This window comes from Chiloscyllium punctatum, chromosome 17 (assembly GCF_047496795.1).
Source record: "Chiloscyllium punctatum isolate Juve2018m chromosome 17, sChiPun1.3, whole genome shotgun sequence".
NCBI classification, from domain to species: domain Eukaryota; kingdom Metazoa; phylum Chordata; class Chondrichthyes; order Orectolobiformes; family Hemiscylliidae; genus Chiloscyllium; species Chiloscyllium punctatum.
This window is the reverse complement of record NC_092755.1, coordinates 101,877,976-101,899,222: the sequence shown is the minus strand read 5'-3', so window position 1 is coordinate 101,899,222 and position 21,247 is coordinate 101,877,976. Positions and strand designations below refer to the sequence as shown.

The following is a 21,247-nucleotide window of genomic DNA, read 5'->3' as shown; positions in this document are numbered from 1 at the left end:
GCTACTTTCTCCCCACCCCCACCCTCCTCTAGCTTATCTCTCCATGCTTCAGGCTCACTGCCTTTATTCCTGATGAAGGCTTTTTGCCTGAAACGTCGATTTTGCTGCTCCTCTGATGCTGCCTGAACTGCTGTGCTCTTCCAGCACCACTAATCCAAAATCCTGTACTCAATACTCTGACCAATAAAGGAAAGCATACCAAACTACTTCTTCACTATCCTATCTACCTGCGACTCCACTTTCAAGGAGCTATGAACTTGCACTCCCAGGTCTTTGTTCAGCATCACTCCCTAGGACCTTACCATTAAGTGTATAAGTCCTGCTAAGATTTGCTTTCCCAAAATGCAGCACCTCACATTTATCTGAATTAAACTCCATCTGCCACTTCTCAGCCCATTGGCCCATCTGGTCCAGATCTTTTTGTAATCTGAGGTAACCCTCTTCACTGTCCACTACACCTCTAATTTTGGTGTCATCTGCAAACTTACTAACTGTACCTCTTATGTTCACATCCAAATCATTTATGTAAATGACAAAAAGTAGAGGACCCAGTGCTGTTCCTTGTGGCACTCCACTGGTCACAGACCTCCAGTCTGAAAAACAACCCTCCACCACCACCCTCTGTCTTCTACCTTTGAGCCAGTTCTTTATCCAAATGGCTAGTTCTCCCTGTGTATTCCATGAGATCTAACCTTGCTAATCAGTCTCCCACGGGGAACCTTGTTGAACACCTTACTGAAGTTCATATAGATCACATCTACTGCTCTGCACTCATCAATCCTCTTTGTTACTTAAGTTTGTGAGACATGATTTCCCATGCACAAAGCCATGTTGACTATCCTTAATCAGTCCTTGCCTTTCCAAATACATGTACATCCTGTCCCTCAGGATTCCCTCCAACAACTTGCCCACCACCGAGGTCAGGCTCACTGGTCTGTAGTTCCCTGGCTTGTCTTTACTGTCCTTCTTAAACAGTGGCACCACGTTTGCCAACCTTCAGTCTTCTGGCACCTCACCTATGACTATCAAGATTAGGATCACTGCCTCTGTTTCACTTTTGGCACCTACTTGGACTTTGCAGCTGGCTTTGTGTCATTCTTCATGACCTTGCACAAAGTCGGACTGTGTTGCTTGTGCACTGTAATACAAATGTGTTTGATTTTTAAATGAGAAAAATTGTTATTGCTAGTTATGTTGTTAGTGATCAAACTATTATGCGTTCATATTAATTGTTAACTCTGAAATTAGAGCTAAGTCTAAATTTACGCTATTAAGCTAATTTAAAGCAATATAAGAAACTTGAAGATGAGAATAAACATACCCAAAGATGCTCAGAATGAGAAAACAGATTTGTTAATATTACAAATTAATGTTGCTCATGAGTGATGTCTTAGAATTTCAGTTGTATTGAAATATTTGCTTCTGGTGTATATTGCTTGAATGCTCCATCTATCTGCACAAAATACTAATGTTGACTGATTTCTTGTCACAGGGTGCAATTGTGCTTGTGTTGTGGTATGGTGCAAAGCTGGTCTATGATGGAAGGCATGGAAAATCTGGAATCTCTTTTGGAACTCTGGCATGTAAGTGACTGCATGTACTCAGGCAATGAGTCCATGCAAATGATAGTTGGTTAAGATAGTTGGACTGTAGTTGTGTGTGATTGATTCCAGAAAAATATGATACATCCATTCCATCCTCTGCTGTGCAGTCTGAAACACACAATGGAATTTTGACATTTTTTGAGGTTTTCTTGCTGGCTTAATGTAAGATCCAATGGTGACAACAGATGTCTTCCATAAATGGACTTGAGCTTGTATTTGTTTTGATGCTGCCTTTGGAGGCAGAGGTAACAGGAAACAAATTCAAGAAACATTACAACCATGTTTTATATTCCTAAAGCAACATAGGACAAATGTGATATTTCTTGGTGATCAATAGCTTTGCATATCCTTTGCATTCATTCAATGCTGAATTACAATTGCTGCACGTTGTGACCCAGGCAGGTAGGTAGGTACAATGGAATCTCCATTATCCATACATCCAACCAACTGTAATTTTAATTGGGCCAAGCTTTCCTCTGGGTTGCATCTCAGTTTTATCAGGAAGTACTATCTCCTATTTGACATAAATCAATCTTGCAGCCCAAGAAGAATTAGATAAAATTTTAATATACTTTTAATTTCTGCACCTTTAGTATTGTTGTACTATATGCAATTTCAGGGCTTGAATATAAAGGTAAATAAGAGCATATAATAAAAGTTCTACTTTATTAATAAACTTCTGTGCTACAAATTCAGTCAATCCTGTTTCTGCCAGTGCTTTGCAAGAACAAGTCAGCTAATTCCACTCTTCCACCTTATTCCTTCAGCACTGCACTTTTTTTCCTTTTCAGATAATTAACCAGTATCCATTTGAAAGCCACAACTGAAAGCACCTCAAGCACACACTCGGAGTACATTTCAGATGCAAACCATTTGCTGTGCAAAGAGGTTCTTCCTCAAGATGTTGCTTCTTTTGCCAATCAATGTCCTCTGGTTCTTGATTCTTTCCCCCAATGGGGAACAATTTCTTCCTATCTATTGACTACAGTTCCTATATTTATGGCCATCTTTATCAATTTATCTCTCAACCATCTCTTCTCTGAAGAGAACAATACCAGCTTCTCTAAATTGTTTTCAGTGCTAAAATATGACATCTCTAGAGCTATTCTTGTCAATATATTCTGAGCCCTCTCTTATGCCTTCATAAAGTGGATATTAAAAATTGGTCTCACTACTACAGTGTGAAAAGTTGCACTGCATCACCCTCCCCTGCATCCCCAATCTCCCCCATCAAAAACTGTTTTATTAATCACCCTTTTAAATCAAGTTGACCCTAGTGGTATTGTGTACAGGGTGCGCACTAATTGCCTCCATATTTTTTTTTTGTTCATGGAATGTGGTCGACCAGCATTTATTGTCCACCCTAATTACCTTGAGAAGGTGGTGGTGAGCTGTCATCTTGAACTGCTGCAGTCCATGGAGTGCAGGTATACCTGCAGTGCAATTAAGGAGGCTGTTCCATGATCTTGGCCAAGCAACTGTTGGGGAAAGGTGTCTGCCTTGAAGAGAACTTGCAAGTGGGTTATGTTCCCATACACTGTCTGCCCTTGTCTGCAAGCATTTGGTGACAGTGACTCTAAGTTTCAAAGGCATTGTGGAAAAGGATAAGAATTGTGTAGATGTTAAATATCGAAATTTTGAACCTACTTTAGAGGTCAGTGAACAATTCTACAATGGGGCACTGATGTAATTTACTCCACATTTTAAAGTCATATGTTCTATGCTAATTTTTAAAATTCCAGTATTAATATGAATATCCATATTTCTAAAGGAAACTGCCAATGCGTACTTAGAACACAGCAATTAAGAAAGAAGGATGATGGTTGGTGGTGGTTGTTTTGTAATATGTAAATGGCAGAAAGTGGTTTGATACAAGCAAAGTCGAGAGTGTGGTGCTGGAAAAGCACAGAAGGTCAGGCAGCATCCGAGAAGCAGGAGAATAGACGCTGAAGCCAGAAACAACAATTCACCTGCTACTCGGATGTTGCCTGACCCGCTGTGCTTTTCCAGTGCCAGCGCCACACTCTTGACTCTGATCTCCAGCATCTGCAGTCCTCACTTTCTCCTAGTTGATACAAGCAAATGTGTGCATATTTAGGATTACTATGATTCCATTGGATTGTGAGTCATTTTCAATTTGTAAGTTTTTCTTTTAATATGATCAAGTTCTTTTTGATAACCCAGTGACTTTCTGTTAAGTAGCTGTTCATGTTCAATATTTTAAGTGGAACATACTAAATTCTAACTGGTAATTTTTAAGTACAATTCGCATAGGTTACTATTTGGAAGCTTTCACCACAAATAGTGTAGTGCTAACAAAATCATTGTGGTTAAGGTTTACTTTGATGAAAATCCATATTTTTGAAGTCATTGAAAATTAAAGTTTCTTTTTTATTGGGCACATATTTAAAGATAATTGACAATATCTGTATTAAGTAAACATTTCTTCTGTTCCAAAGAGGAGTCATTAGACTCGATGTTAACTCTGTTTCTCTTTCTATAGATGCTGCCAGATTGACTGAATATATTCAGCACTGTATTTTTACTTTAGTTTTGTAAAGTTATAATGAGAAATTAATTGAATGAAAACCTAATGTGTAATTGAAATATCTATTTGATAAATATTGCATGCAAAATAGCAATAGGCATTTTCAAGCCTTGTGAATAATTGATGTTTATACTTCAACTACCTTCAGTGCATCGTTTGATCATTAATCTAAAGATTGCAATTTGAAAATTGGAAAGAACTGCTGCAGTAATCATTGAGATGTGACTTTTTACTGAATTGATATCTTCATTCAGAATCTCTTGTGTTGATTTAACCTTATGAAATTAGACATTCTGTTTTTGAGCAGTGACAGTTATTACAGACTTAGTGTAAATGCATGCATTAGAAAGATGAGTGATTTGGATCAAACCTAACCTCAAGTCAAACAGATCAGTTGTCTTGTACAGAAAAAAATGTGATGTTTTGAAGATATGCTATTGAATTTCATCAGTGTGCACTGACCAGGTTTGCAAAACTTGAAAACTTGTCAAAGTTAACATAAATGTGTTTCAACTTTAATTGCTCAAAGATTAGAGTTTTTCTGTTAACTATACACTTGACTGTTGCAATATTCCAGGCCCTCTGCTAAATTTCATAACACCTTTTTTTAAAGTTATGAAGCAACCTCAAAAACTATTCGGTGCTTTCACCCTTTGTCTTCCTAATATAGAGTCATAGAGATGTACAGACCCTTCGGACCAACCCGTCCATGCCGACCAGATATCCCAACCCAATCTAGTCCCACCTGCCAGCACCCGGCCCATATCCCTCAAAACCCTTCCTATTCGTATACCCATCCAAATGCCTGTTAAATGTTGCAATTATACCAGCCTCCACCACATCCTCTGGCAGCTCATTCCATACACATACCACCCTCTGCGTGATATAGTTGCCCCTTGGGTCTCTTTTATATCTTCCCCCTCTCACCCTAAACCTATGCTCTCTAGTTCTGGAGTCCCCGACCCCAGGGAAAAGACTTTGCCTATTTCCCCTATTCATGCCCCTCATAATTTTGTAACCCCTCAGCCTCCAACGCTCCAGGGAAAACAGCCCCAGCCTGTTCAGCCTCTCCCTATAGCTCAAATCCTCCAAACCTGGCAACATCCTTGTACATCTTTTCTGAACCCTTTCAAGTTTCACAACATCTTTCCGATAGGAAGGAGACCAGAATTGCACGCAATATTCCAACAGCGGCCTAACCAATGTCCTATACAGCCACATCATGACCTCCCAACTCCTGTACTCAATACTCTGCCCAATAAAAGAAAGCATACCAAACACCGCCTTCACTATCCTATCTATCTGCGACTCCACTTTCAAGGAGCTATGAACTTGCACTCCAAGGTCTCTTTGTTCAGCAACACTCCCTAAGACCTTACCATTAAGTGTATAGGTCCTGCTAAGATTTGCTTTCCAAAATGCAGCACATCACATTTATCTGAATTAAACTCCATCTGCCTCTTCTCAGCCCATTGGTCCAGATCCTGTTGTCATCTGAGGTAACTCACTTCGCTGTCCACTACACCTCCAATTTTGGTGTCATCTGCAAACTTACTAAGTGTACTTCTTATGTGACCTGTTTGCTGTATGGAAAGAAACACAAATTAGAATGAGTGACAAAACAACCCTGTCATAGTAACACTTGCCTATGCTAAAATGCTCTCGTAATTCAGGAAATATTCATTGAAGTAAGTCAGTGTTTCAAGATGTAAATAAGTCCAGAAAGCTTGCATAGATACTTAACCTTCAATAGAGTGGTTGTCATAATCCTGTGTGCACTTGATGTTCCAATTTTTAATTCCCCTTTCTTTTAACCATTGTTATGGCTAATCTGAAATCTCCGCCTCCGAACCAGGCAGCTTTCATGGATTCAATCTGACAAAAGAGCTGTACCCTGAAATATTAATTGTTTCTTTCTCCACCGATACCGCCAAAGTTCCTATTTCCAGAATTTTCTGTTTTCAGACTATATGATTTTGATTTTGTTTCTATATCCCCTTCCATTTCTTCAAGATTTTGAATGCTTCTGTCTTGTTCCTTAATCTCAAATATAAACTAGTATGATAGATTTCCCAAATTGAAAGCAGTTGTCCCTCCATTTGTCCATCTTGATCTCAAACCTATAACTAGTCATCGGAGGCAGCTGTGCTGTTTGCTGCTTGAATCATTGAGCTGCATTGATCAGAATGTAAACCATCAGAAACATAAGCTGGGTTGCCAGCAGCCTTACAGGAAAATCATCACTAGCAGCTGCCATTTGAAACAAGAGTGTATTGCTTATGATCTGAATTTGTTGAACTCCGTGTTCAGTCCAGAAGGCTATATAGTATCTAATCAAAAGATGAGGTGCTGTTTCTCAAGTTTACTTTGATCTCTTGGTGTAAGAAATCATTTCTGACAATTCTATTATTTGTTTTAATGTCTAGATCTATTTTTTATTTCTTTTCTTGTATTTTGACTATTGTCTATGCTTTGAGCCATCATACCTATTTTGTTATTTAATCTCCCCTGTCTTCCACCCTATCACCAGTATTTGCTTTTGATTTATTTCATACCTCTGTCCCTAGTCCTAAAACATTAACTGTTTTACTCTCTCTGTCTTCACTGTCTGTTGAGTATTCCTGGAATTTATTTTTATTTAAGATGTCCAGTATTTGCAATATTTTACTTTTATATTAATGGAGAACTCCAGCTCCAAGGATCTTAAGTGTGAATTCAATTCTAAAATGATATGTACAAGCAATTTTCTAGTGATATTCATTAATATGGAGTAGCTGTTTCCTTGTGACATAGTTCATATGCAAAACGGGAATGGAGGAGAGTCTGTCTGATTTTTCTTTTCCCTTTAAATGACACCATCAAGTGGAGAAGCAATGCCAGCCTTCTCAGCATTTTAAAATAGCACATTTCAACTTCCCTTGGTCATCTAATATGTTGTTAGTGTTGTCGCCAATTTCAGCTATAAGGGGGAACAAAATTCATCTTCTCTTGGCAATATATATGGAGTAATAGAGATGTACAGCACGGAAACAGACCCTTTGGACCAACTCATCAATGCTGACTCAATATCGTAACCTAATCTAGACCCATATGTCAGCACTTGGCCCATATCCCTCCAAACCCTTCCTATTCATATACCCATCCATTCTGGACTAACCCCATCCCAGGGAAAAGACCTTGTCTGTTTACCCTATCCATGCCCCTCATATTATAAAACTCTGGAAGGTCATCCCTCAGCCTCTGATGCTCCAGGGAAAATCGCCCCAGACTATTCAGCCTCTCGCTACAGGTCAAGCCCTCCAAACCTTGCAACATCCTTGTAAATCTTTTCTGAACCCTTTCAAGTTTCACAACATCCTTCCGATGTGCATGCAATATTCCAAAAGTGGCCTAATCAGTTTGGATTTCGATTCTCTGCAGATTTAGTTTCGATTCCCTACAGTGTGGAAACAGGCCGTTAGGCCCAAGAAGTCCACACCGCCTCTCCGAAGAGAAACCCACCCAAACCCATTCCCCTACCCTATATTTACCCATGACTAACACACCTAACACTGTGGGCAATTTAGCATGGCCAATTCACCTGACCTGCACATCTTTGGATTGTGGGAGGAAACCGGAGCATCCAGAGGAAACCCACACAGGCACAGGGAGAACGTGCAAACTCCACACAGACAGACGGGAATCGAACACAGGACCCTGGTGCTGTGAGGCAGTAGTGCCAACTGCTGAGCCACCATGCCGCCCATGATTATTGTCGCAACATGGCCTCCCAACACCTGTACTCCCATGCTCTGTCCAATTTAAGAAAGCATACCAAACACCACCTTCACTATCCTATCTACTTGTGTCTCCACTTTCAAGGAATTGAGAACCTGCATTCCAAGGTCTCTTTGTTCAGCAACACTGTCCAGACCTGCTCCGAATTGCCTTTCCAAAATGCAGCCCGCACATTTATCAATATTAAATGCCATCTGCCACTCCTAAGTGACCGATCTGATCAAGGTCCTTTTTCACTGTCCACTACATCTCCAATTTTGGTGTCATCTACAAACTTACTAACTATACCTCTTATGCTCGCATCCAAATAATTTTATATAATGATGAAAAATAGTGGACCCAGCACTGATCCTTGTGGCACTCCACTGGTCACAGGCCTCCAGTCTGAAAAATGACCCTCCACCACCACGCTCTGTCTTCTACCTTTGTACCAGTTCTGTATCCAAATGGGCTCGTTCTCCCTGTATGCCATAAGATCTAACCTTGCTAACCAGTCTCCCATGAGAAACCTTGTCAAATGCTTTCCTGAAGTCGACATGAGATCATGTCCACCACTCTGCCCTCATCAATCCTCTTTGTTACTACTTCAAAAAACTCAATCACGTTTGTGAGACATGATTTCCCATGCAAAAAGCTTTGTTGACTATCTACTCAGTCCTTGCCTTTCTAAATGCATGTAAATCTTGCCCTTCCGGATTCCCTCCAACAACTTGCCCAACACCAATGTCAGGCTCACTGGTCTACAGTTCCCTGGCTTTTCATGAATTATTTTAAAATTAGGTATGTGTCCCCAGTGCAAGCTACCATTCAAGATGGTGGCTGATAGCCATCTGACCATGCAAAGTTTCATGCAAATACACACATGCCTTTCATGAAAATTTAACATTGAATCCAGAAACAAGTCACGTAATATACAAACTCAAATGGTGGTTTTCTTTCCCCTTTTATTGTAAGAATTAGGAGTTCAGGATTAGTTAAATTGTAATGAAAAGACTGTAATAAACAATTGCATGTCAATTAAAGAATGAGTGTTACAGTAACATGCTGATGCCATAAGCTTTGGTAAGATTTCTCATTGTCTTAAACAGTTTTATCATAAAATGAAAGTTTTAGTGCCAAATGGTCAAACTAAACAGTCATAAATACAAGTGAAATCACAGAGATGAGATGAGTCCCTGTCTTCAATAGCCTACTATACCAACCACAGAATTAGTCATAAACTGATGGTGATTTTGCAGTTATATATGTGGTTCTTCATCTAGCAAATGTGGTCATTTTAATATGTATTCATGTTCCTACATCAACAATGCTGTCAGCAATTAGCACATAGCAAGTTCCTAAAATGATCAAGCAGGTTGAATATCCAGATGGTATTGGTGCTTTCTGAGAGGAAAATGGTGAGTCTTCCAAATACAGAGCACTGCTGCTGAACTGGATAGTCGGCAGATACCAAAATCTTCACAGTTCATTGCACTTAAACTGAATAACTAAGGTTATTCATTGCACATTTTAAAAGAAAGCTTAACTGTCATGTACTTTGACATGGTGTGTTTTATGCACTTGTAAAAATCACAAACCTTTTAACAAGCTAAAGAAGAGTCTCTGCTACCAAAGGAAAGTTTGGAATCTGAAGGTTTTCTAGAGAGATCAGATGAGGATAGCCCAGCGCCGCCCTCATCTTAGTGAAGTATAACTTGTACTCCAACAATGGCAGATCATTGGTTTTGTATGTAGAATACAGTTTTTCAGGTATCGATTCACATTCTGATTTGTCTCTATTTAACTCTAATCTTTGCTCAGGTACTAAGAGGAGATACAGGACACTTCTTTCTCAGTTATAAGTTTGCATGATTTGTAAATATGCTTGAATTAAATCCTGAAAATGAATGCAGCTGTGAATATAATCTTTATTATCAGAAATAGCAAGCTAAAGTACGGTATTAAAAGCATAAGATTTAAATGCTTTGCCAAAGCATTACTCAGTTCAGTCATGTATAGTGGAAGCCAGTTAAATGTAATAACTTGGAAAAACAGTTTTAATTATTTACTTGAAGACTTGGCTATCAGGAATGACTGTCTCCCTCCGATCTGACCAAGTGATTTTGGGGAAAAATTAGACTGTCCAAAAATTTACTTAGTCATAGAGTTATAGAAATGTACAGCATGGAAACAAACCCTTCGGTCCAACCCGTTCTCCCCCCCCCCCCCCCCCCCCCCCCGACCAGATATCGCAGCCCAATCTAGTCCCACCTGCCAGCACCCGGCCCATATCCCTCCAAACCCTTCCTATTCATATACCCATCCAAATGCCTCTTAAATGTTGCAATTGTACCAGCCTCCACCACATCCTCTGGCAGCTCATTCCATACACGTACCACCCTCTGCGTGAAAAGGTTGCCCCTTAGGTCTCTTATATCTTTCCCCTCTCACCCTAAACCTATGCCCTCTAGTTCTGGACTCCCCAACCCCAGAGAAAAGACTTTGTCTATTTATCCTATCCATGCCCCTCATAATTTTGTAAACCTCTATAAGGTCACCCCTCAGCCTCCGACACTCCAGGGAAAACAGCCCCAGCCTGTTCAACCTCTCCTTATAGCTCAGATCCTCCAACCCTGGCAACATCCTTGTAAATCTTTTCTGAACCCTTTCAAGTTTCACAACATCTTTCCGATAGAAAGGAGACCAGAATTGCACGCAATATTCCAACAGTGGCCTAACCATGTCCTCTAAGGATATTTGCTCCATAAACTCGAATTCGGTAGCTGAGAAACAAAGTATAATCAGCATGAAGAATAAGACTGGTGCGTCCATTATTTTGATCTTAGCTTGTATGTAATTTTGAAATCTGTTTTTCTAGTAAAGCAAATCTCTTAGTGCATAATGGTTATATTTCATTTACCCACATGTGAAGTAATTGCAAGAATTGTCAGTGCTTATTTTCACTTGTGTATAATCTTGCCATGTACCAAAACATTGCCATTTGGGGATCTTTGAACATTATTTATTAGCTGCCACTTTTGAAGCATTTTGAACTCCTTTAGTTTTAACTTCATTGTATATATTTTCAGTCTAATGCATTGAGCACAGATTGCATTATTTTCGTGAAGCGCCAACCCCTCAATCATTAAGATCATTTAAAATCTCAACATAGTTTCATATAAAAATGTATTGAAATAAACAAATAGTATTGGTGTAAAAGGGAGGAATGTTCAGAGTACAATCTAACCTAGAATATCACCATAATGTGGAGATCTTACTGGAAATAATGGTTATTAATTGATCAAGATTCTCAAATTATGCTTCTGGTTGCAAATCTCAATTTGGAATGTGTAGCTTCCTACTACTATGTCTGCATCAATCTGGTCCATCAAACCTCTATCCCTCTGTCCGTGTGGGTTAAATCAGTTGGTACTGGAGCAGTTGATTTATTGACACAAAAATTCCCAATTAATCCTTCCTGAAATTGTAGCTGCTTCAGAACTAAGAGCACCAACCAAAACTGCTCACCTCACCAACAAAATTCATCATAACCCAGTCAATGAAAATGTCTGCTCACTGTCAATGTTGCAAACTAATGGGAGATGGATAAATTTTATGTTAGTTTCTTTGATGTTAACTGATGCAAACTTTTGGAAACTTTTAATGAATGAGTAGGAAGGTTTTGAGGGATATGGGCCAAATGCTGGCAAATCTGACTACGTCAGTTTGTGATGTGTAGTTGATGCAGACTAGTTGGACCAAGGGGTCAATTTCCATGCTGTCTGATTCTGTGACTGTATAACTAATTTTTTTGGTGTTTTTCCAATTTTGGTTGGAGATGGTTTTCCATTTTGGGTGGGGGAGGTTTCAAAGCATTTGTTTGATGACTTAATATTCTGTTTAGTAAGGAAACAATTTCCACTTTCTAATATTAAACTTTTAAAATCCTATCAAAGACAAGGTAATAATTTTACAAGTGTTGAATGTCTGAAAAAAATAAATTAACTAATCATTTAATCTAAGTTACTAAACTAGCTGGAGGAGTAAAAATGTATGGTGAGACTTTGTATTCAAAGACAAACTTCATTTGCTCTTCTGTTTCATGTAAAGCAAATTATAATTTTCTTCTGTTTTTACAATAGCCTTTATGGTATATTCCATTAATGTTGCAATGGCATTTGGAATGTTAGCGTCTGTTTACGGTGACTTCATGCAAGCTGTTGGAGCGTCTATCCGTATCTTTGAGCTCTTGGATCGTAAACCAAAAATTCCCCATGTGGGTGGGAATCGTTTTGCTTCTCTTGAAGGCAGTAAGTAGGTTTTTATATATTCAACTTCGTTCAGCTTCTCCAAAAGTTTCAAATGCTCTTAAATAATTAATATCAATGAAAAATTTTGCAAGGGACAAACTAATGATATTTTGTATTTGGGAAAATTCGTGGTAAAATGAGGTTACCTCTGTGTAAGGCCATTGACTTGAGAAGTTTTGATGGTTCATTTCACTATTCCAGGGAATGAAAAGTAAGGACTCACTCCTCACCCTGCACCCCCCCCCTCAACTTTTCAAAGCCATTGTTTTAAATTGCCAAATTTCATGTTATAGAAACAGAATGACAGTCATTCATTTCTCATAATACTCATAGTATTAATAAATGAGTAGAATTGTTAACTGCAGCCTTCCAAGATACACTCCCATCTCAGATTCCGATAAATGCAAGATAAAACAGAATTTGACTTTGTCACAGTAAACTTATGACCAGTTCAGGAGTTATTGAATGAAGGAAAAATTCCTTTATTTCTTTGTTCAACTGAGAAGCTTGTTTATATCTTGGCTTTCATGACTATCTCATTGCCCTGGCACAAAAAAGACTCTTGTAGAATATCAAAAATGTAAATTTTAAGAAAGGGGAATGAAAATATTTGAAATTTCCATTGCTACCTTTATGACAAAGTAATTTTCTTACTTCAGGACTTGAGTTCCAGAAAGTGAGCTTTGCATACCCAACAAGGCAGGCATCCCAAGTTTTGAAGGTTAGTATTTTTTAATAAATATCCAACTACAGGATAACCATTCCAGAGCTAACAGGATTGCAGAGGAGGATTTTTCCCTAGTGACAGGAAGGTAAAAGTTCTAAAAAGAGAAACATGCCCACTTTTTTTGAAAAACTGAGGCATGTAACTTTGGTGCTGGGTTGGGGGTGGAGCAAATAGTCTTTTCGGAGGTCAGTGGTTATTCATCTTCAAATGAGTCTGCATGCCTCCATTTTTGCTCACTTAGAGTCATAGAGATATGCAGCACGGAAACAGACCCTTCAGTCCAACCCAGTCATGCCGACCAAATATTCCACCCCAATCTATCCTACCTGGCCCATATCCCTCCAAACCCTTCCTATTCATTATACCCATCCAGATAACTTTTAAATGGTGCAAATGTACTAGCGTCCACCACTTCCTCTGGCAGCCCATTCCTCACACACACCCCTCTCTGCATGAAAACGTTGTCCCTTAAGTCTCTTATATATTTTCCCCCTCTCATCCTAAACCTATGTCCTCACCCTAAACCTATACCCTCTAGTTCTGGACTCCCCCAGCCAGGGAAAAGACCTTGTCTATTTACCCTATCCATGCCCCTGATAATTTTATAAACCTCTATAAGGTTAAACAGCCCCAGCCTATTCCTATAGATCAAATCCTCCAACCCTGGCAACATCCTTGTAAATCTTTTCTGAACCCTTTGAAATCTCGCAACATCTTTCTGATAGGAAGGGGACCAGAATTGCATGCAATATTCCAAGGTAGTCTAACCAATGTCCTGTACAGCTGCAACATGACCTCCCAACACCTATACTCAATTCTCTGACCAATAATGAAAGCATACCAAACACTACCTTCACTATTCTATCTACCTGTGACTCCATTTTCAGGAAATATGAACCAGCACTCCAAGGTCTCTTTTGTTCAGCAACACTCCCTAGGACCTTACCATTAAGTGTATAAGTCCTGCTAAGATTTGCTTTCCCAAAATGCAGCACCTCATACTTAGCTAAATTAAACTGCCATCTGCCACTTCTCAGCCCATTGGCCCATCTGATCAAGATTCCATTGTAATGTGAGGTAACTTTCTTTTCTGTCCACAACACCTCTCATTTTGGTGTCATCTGCAAAGTTATGACCAAATATTTCCCCCTCCTATGTTTATATCCAAATCATTTATGTAAATGATGAAAGGTAGTGGACCCAGCACCAAACCTTGTGGTACTTCACTGGTCATAGGCCTCCAGTCTGAAAAACAACCCTCCATCGCCACTCTCTGTTTCTACCTTTTGAGCCAGTTCTGTATCCAAATAGCTGGTTCTCCCTGAATTCCATGAGATCTAACCTTACCACCAGTATCCCATGGGGAATCTTGTCGCACGCCTTACATATAGATCACGGCTACCACTCTGCACCGATCAATCCTCTTTGTCACTCCTTCAAAAAGCTACATCAAGTTTGTGAGATATGATTTCCCACGCACAAAGCCATGCTGACTATACCTAATCAGTCGTTGTCTTTCCAAATACATGTACCTCCTGTCCCTCCGGATTCCCTCCATAAACTTGCCCATCACTGACGTCGGGCTCACCGGTACATAGTTCCCTGGCTTGTCCTTATCATCTTTCTTAAATAGTGGCACCATGTTTACCAATCTCCAGTCTTCCAGCACCTCACCTGTGACTATCGTTGATTCAAGTCTCTCAGCAAGAGGCCCAGCAATCACTTCTCTAGCTTCCCACAGAGTTCTTGGGTACACCTGATCAGGTTCTGGGGACTTATCCACCTTTAACCGTTTCAAGACATCCAGCACTTCCTCCTCTGTAATCTGGACATTTTGCAAGATGTCACCCTTGATATCCACTCATTCTATATCTTCCATGTCCTTCTCCACAGTAAATACTGATGCAAAATATTCATTTAGTATCTCCCCCAGATCCTGCGGCTCCACACAAATGCTGCCTTGCCTCTTTTGTCCTTAATGTATTTGTAAAAACCCTTTGGATTCTCCTTCTCTCTATTTGCCAAAGGTGTCTCATATCCCCTTTTTGCCTCCTGATTTCCCTCATAAGTATATTCCTCCTGCCTTTAAACTCTTCTAAGGAGTGACTCAATCTATCCTGTCTGTACCTGACATATACTTCCTTCTTTTTCTTAACCAAGCCCTCAATTTCTCTTGTCATCCAGCATTCCCTATACCAACCAGCCTTTCCTTTCACCCTAACTGGGATTTACTTTCTCTGGACTCTCATTATCTCATTTCTGAAAGCTTCCCTTTTTCCAGTTATCCCTTTACCTGTGAACATCTGCCCCAATCAGCTTTTGAGCGTTCATGTCTGATACCATCAAAATTGGCCTTTCTCCAATTTAGAACTTCAATTATTAGATTTGGTCTTTCCTTTTCCATCACTATTTTAAAACTAATACAATTATGGTCACTGGCCCCAAGGTGCCCCCCACCCCCCCACTGACACCCCAGTCACCTGCCCTGCCTTATTTCCCAAGAGTAGGTCAAGTTTTGCACCTTCTCTACATCCACATACTGAATGAGAAACTTTATTTGTACACACTTAACAAATTCCTCTTCAGGGGTGTAGGTTTGCTCGCTGAGCTGTAGGTTTGATATCCAGATGTTTCATTACCTGGCTAGGTCACATCATCAGTGGCGACCTCCAAGTGAAGTGAAGCTGTTGTTTCCTCCTTTCTATTTATATGTTTGTCCTGGATGTGGGGTTCCTGGGTTTGTGGTGATGTCGTCGTTTCCTGTTCATTTTCTAAGGGGTTGATAGATGGTATCTAGATCTATGTCTTTGTTAATGGCGTTATGGTTGGAGTGCCAGGCCTCTAGGAATTCTCTGGCATGTCTTTGCTTAGCCTGTCCCAGGATAAATGCGTTGTCCCAGTCGAAATGGTGGGTTTTTTTCCTCCGTGTGTAGGGCTACAAGGGAGAGAGGGTCGTATCTTTTTGTGGCTAGCTGGTGTTCGTGTATCCTGGTGGCTAACTTTCTTCCTGTTTGTCCTATGTAGTGTTTGTGGCAGTCCTTGCATGGAATTTTGTAGACGACGTTGGTTTTGTCCATGGGTTATACTGGGTCTTTTAAGTTTGTTAGTTTTTGTTTGTGTGTTGGTGGGTTTGTGTGGGACAGCACATCTATCCTGGGACAGGCTAGGCAAAGACATACCAGAGAATTCCTAGAGGCCTGGCACTCCAACCACAACGCCATAAACAAACACACAGATCTAGATACCATCTATCAATCCCTCAGAAAATGAACAGGAAATGACATCACCACAAACCCCAGGAACCCCATCCAGGACAAACATATAAATAGAAAGCAGGAGACAACAGCTTTGCTTCACTTGGAGGTCACCACTGATGATGTTACCTAGCCAGGTAATGAAACGTCTGGATATCAAACCGACAGCTCAGCGAGCAAACCTACACCCTAAACCTCAACCTGAGCTACAAACCTTGCAAATTCCTCTTCTTCTGAACTCTTAACATTATGGCAGTCCCAGTCTCTGTTTGGAAAGTTAAATTCCTCTACCATAACCACCCTATTCTTCTTACAGATAACTGAGATCTCCTTACAAATTTGTTTCTCAATTTCCCCCTGACAATTAGGGGGTCTATAATGCAATCCCAATAAAGTGACCCTCGCTTTCTTATTTCTCAGTTCCACACAAAAAACTTCCCTGGATGTGTTTCTGGGAATATCTTTCCTCAGTACAGCTATAATGCTATCCGTTATCAAAAACACCACTCCCCCATCTCTCTTGCCTCCTTTTCTATCGTTCCTGTAGCATTTGTATCCTGAAACATTAAGCTGCCAGTCCTGTCCATTCCTGAGTCATGTTTCAGTGGTTGCTGTGATATCCCAGTCCCATCCCTGAGTTCATCTGCCTTCCCTGTTAGGCCTCTTGTATTTAAATAAATGCAGTTTAATTTATCAGTCCTACCTTGTTCTCTGCTCTCTTCCTGCCTGCCATGACTGATTGACTTGCTTCCTTTCTCAACTTAACCAGTCTCAGATTGATTTCTTGCCTCACTTTTTCTTCCTGGGTTACACAGACACACACCCCTTACTAGTTTAAATCCTCCCAAGCAGCTCTAACAAATCTCCCTGCCCAGTATATTAATTCCCTCTCCAAATCAGGTGCAATCCGTCCTCCTTGTACATGTCACTTCTATCCCAGAAGAGATTCCGATGATCCAAAAATGTGAATCCTTCTCCCATATACGAGCTCCTCAGCCATGCATGCATTTGCTCTATCCTCCTATTCCTACCCTCGATAGCTCGTAGCACCAGGAGTCATCCAGATACTACCAGTTTTGAGGACCTCCTTTTTAAATTCCTGCTTAACTCTGTTATCCCTTCAGAATCTCATCCTTTTCTCTTCCTAAATTGCTGTTTCCTATATGTACAATGACCTCCTTTTCCCCCTTGAGAACATTCTGTACCCTCTGAGTTATCCTTGTCCTGGCACCAGGGAGGCAACACACCCTTTTGTTTTTTTTTTGCTGCGGGCTACAGGAACATCTGTGTGCCTCGGACTAGAGAGTCCCCTAACACAATCAATTTGTTGGAACCCGACATACCCTTTGTTGCATTAGAGCCAGCCTCAATACCAGAAACATGGCTGTTTGTCCTGCATTCCCCTGAGAATCCATCACCCTCTACATTTTCTGAACGGCGGTTAAGTTTCTTTTTTTCCCTCCATCTCCTTCCATCACCCCACTGAAATCTCTCCTTTGTTGTTCTGAGTCAATACTACCCTTGTGTGGAATCGGAAAATTTTGTATATATGCACTTACTGATGCCACGCTTCTAAGTATTTGCTCTGAGTAGCAGTAAAACGCAGGATGTAACTTCAGTTAAATGGCCAACAGGAAAGAAATAACATAGTCCTTTAGTTCCATTTTAACAGATTTCAGTTGAGTGTCTATAGTTTTGAAGGGAACATTTCAGTGCAAAGAATGATCATTTCACTTTTTTTTGATCAAGTCTGTTACATTTGACCTTTGGAAGCTGGTATTGTGATGCCTATTTCTAGTTGCCCTGAAGCTAGCAAGACTCAACTATTGTGAATGACTGGGGCCATATCTCAGTCAGCCTGGATAGGTTTTCCTTTCTGAAAAACATAATAAGTTAGTGCTTTTTCTGGTAATTTTCTGGGGTCTGTTTATAGATTGCTAGATTATTTTAAAGTATACTGCCGTTTGATTTGAACTCTGATCTCTGGGTCTCTGATGTTTGAAGAAGCTTTCGGATTACTTAATACTCAGCAAATACTTTAGTTCTCTGATCCATAGCTTATGTGCTACTATACAAGTGAAACACATGCCCAAACCCTTGCATGAGATTTAGTAAGTATTTCCTAGTGAAAAGCATTATGAAATGTTTTTATTCCAGTTAAATTCATGTCTTGTATTTTTCTTGTAGCCACGTGTGAGTAATGTATTGGAAGGTTACACTGAGAGCCACCTGTCATATTTGTTTGGACATCTGATGAACTCTTTGTACTTACTGCAAGTGACTAAGAATTTTATTCCTATCATTCTAACTGTCTCAGTGATCATCAGAAACATTGTCTTTATAGGAAGTTAACTTTGCTGTTGAATCAGGTCACATGGTCGCATTGGTTGGCCCATCAGGTGGAGGAAAATCAACAATCGTTAATCTAATTGAGAGATTCTATGATCCAGATTCTGGAAGAATATTACTTGGTATGACCTTTCTTTAATGATATTGCTTATCAGAAAAATGAACATTATTCAAATGTATATGTTCTTGTCATAAGCCATTAAAATCAGTCTGAATCTAATTCTTTGTTAAGAGACATGTTGAACACTAGTAGAACATTTAAATATCTTTAAGGTTGTGCATTCTTGCTATGGATCTGCAGGTTTCAAGAGTGCACTTAGCCACCAGAAATTTTCTAGCTTTCCATTTTTTATACAAAACATAGATGAGTTATACATAGGCCATATTTCAGCCAAGAAAGCCATATTTTAGAGCATTGTCAGCCTGACCACTTAATCACTAATTTGCAGCAAACTTTAGTTGATTAGAATACAGGGGGAGGCGATTGGCAGTATTATCATTGGACTGTTAATCCAGAGACCAAGGTAAACCTTTGGGGACCTGGTTTCAAACCCTGTCATGGCACATGGTGGAATTTGAATTCATTTTAAAAACTCTGAAATTAAGAGTCTAATCATGACCATGTTGATTGTTGGAAAAAGCCATCTGGTTCACTAATGTCCTTTGGAGAAGGAAACTCCATCCTTACATGTGACTCCACATCCACAGCAATGTGGTTGACTCTCAACTGCTTTCTGGGCAGTTAGGGTTAGGCAGTAAATGTTGGCCTTGCCAGTGACACACACATCCCACTGATGCGTTTTTCAAAAAGACTTTGCTTTGCTCTTGACAGCGCATTCTATGTTTCAAAAGGTACATGGCCTGAGACCTGTTTCTCTTGGGAGATGAAGCTAAGTACACCCCAGACCTCTGTCCTTATTTTAAAGCGTAGTTGGTCCCCCGTTATTAAGAAGCAAAGCTGCTGTCCACTTAATTTGTATTCAACATAGAAATATACAAACAAAAAACTGAGAGTTTGAATCCCTTTTCTGTTCACAGTGCAACTTCAAGTTCATTTTCTACAGTAAATTGAAAAAGAGTCCTATAGTTACACAAAAATCAGTCTGTTGCAAATAGTATAAGTTAAGCGGCAAATGTAATTAAATCATCCTCTGCAGTTAACTTTTTATATGCTTACAAGTACTTATGTAACTTGCAAATGCTCGTTACCTTACTTCTAACATCGTCACTGGTTTAAGAATAATTTCAAGATTTTATTAATGTGTGCACATAAGATTCCTGTTGATACAATAAACCAATTCATTCTGTAACCATGTAACAGGGAGATTGCAGTTGCATTCATTCAGCAAATATTTTTTATTCTTAGTACTTTTAAGGGGAGGAGCTATTGTATTGGAATTCTCCTCCTGTCTACAGTGGAGCTGCACAAAATGCTCAGGAAATCAGAACTAAATGATGGGAGCCCAACAGTGCATAAAGAGGCCATTCAGCCCATCGAGTCCACACCTATCCTCCGAAGAGCATCCCATCCAGACCCAGTCCCCCTCTTTATTTCCATAATCTTGCATTTATCATGGCTGATCCACCTAGCCTGCGCATCTCTGCACACTACAGGGGTCAATTTAGCACGGTGAATCTATCTGACCTGCACATCACACACACACACACACACACACACACACTGGGAGAATGTGCAAAATCTACACAGACAGGGACCCAAGGCTGGAACTGAATCCAGATCTTTGGCACTGTGACACAGCAGTGCTAACTATTGTGTCACAACACTGCCCTGGTTCCATAAGTAATGTCAATTTTTCTCGGACTTTCGTATTTTAAATCAGACCACATGATGTCCATAGGCCAGTACAATTGTATAGAACTCCAGGAAGTACTGGACTAATCTCTACACAGAGATTAGTATTTGTTGAATGGTTTAAATTGTACATCAAAGCCAAGAAGTGTAATACTGGTTCTTTCCAACATTTTTTTGTAAGTTAAGCTTTCATTCCTCTGCAAATTGACCACCATCATGTGGGCAGCATGATGTTATGGTATTCTTTTTCAAAACTGCTTCATTTAGCCTTTAACAGACTAGCTGAGTGTGTTTAACAGGTTAACGAGAAGATTGTCTGTGAAATAAATTAAAATTACCTTTGTAAAATTCAATATGTGATTTGTTGAGAAATGTCTCACCTATTCAAACATCAGTTTGTTGACGAATTTCTCTAATTTCTCCCCTGTATGTGCTCGCACGTGATCTTACTTAAATTTATGGAACTAAGAAAAGTTGGGAATGTAAAGTTAACAAAATACTGATGAGGTTTTATTGAAAACATCTCTGTTTGCGGCTGTGCTTATTTTTAAATATACTGCCCTCCAGAGCCCCTTCTTATGTTGTATAACCTTAATTCCCTAGTCAGTCTCTCAACCTAACACCCAGGGTTACTGCACAACTTAATTTACTGTTCACTTAGTAATTTCATCGTAGCAATGCTGTTTCTGATTCATGGGGGAAAAAATGCAATTTCTCCCATTTTGCGTTGAGGTTTAAAATGATCTGAAGTAATCTTACAACTTCAAAAGGTATTTTACAATTGTGAGGTTTCTGTTGTCACGTTTCAAATCTGAAGTACTGCTATCCAAAAAGAAAGCATTTCTTTGATTTTCACTATTTCATTGTAACATATTTTTCTTATAAA

At 39.7% G+C, this 21,247-nt stretch overlaps 1 protein-coding gene across 1 annotated transcript in view; it reads left to right on the top strand.

Annotated features, from left to right (window-relative positions):
• Positions 1-21,247, top strand: part of LOC140488188 (ABC transporter B family member 1-like) — a 191,611-nt gene that overhangs the window by 79,574 nt on the left and 90,790 nt on the right. The window contains exons 12-15 of the mRNA XM_072588074.1: positions 1,493-1,583; positions 12,051-12,218; positions 12,878-12,939; positions 18,544-18,670. Of these exons, the coding sequence (XP_072444175.1) occupies positions 1,493-1,583; positions 12,051-12,218; positions 12,878-12,939; positions 18,544-18,670 (448 nt within the window). The remainder of the gene's footprint in view (positions 1-1,492; positions 1,584-12,050; positions 12,219-12,877; positions 12,940-18,543; positions 18,671-21,247) is intronic.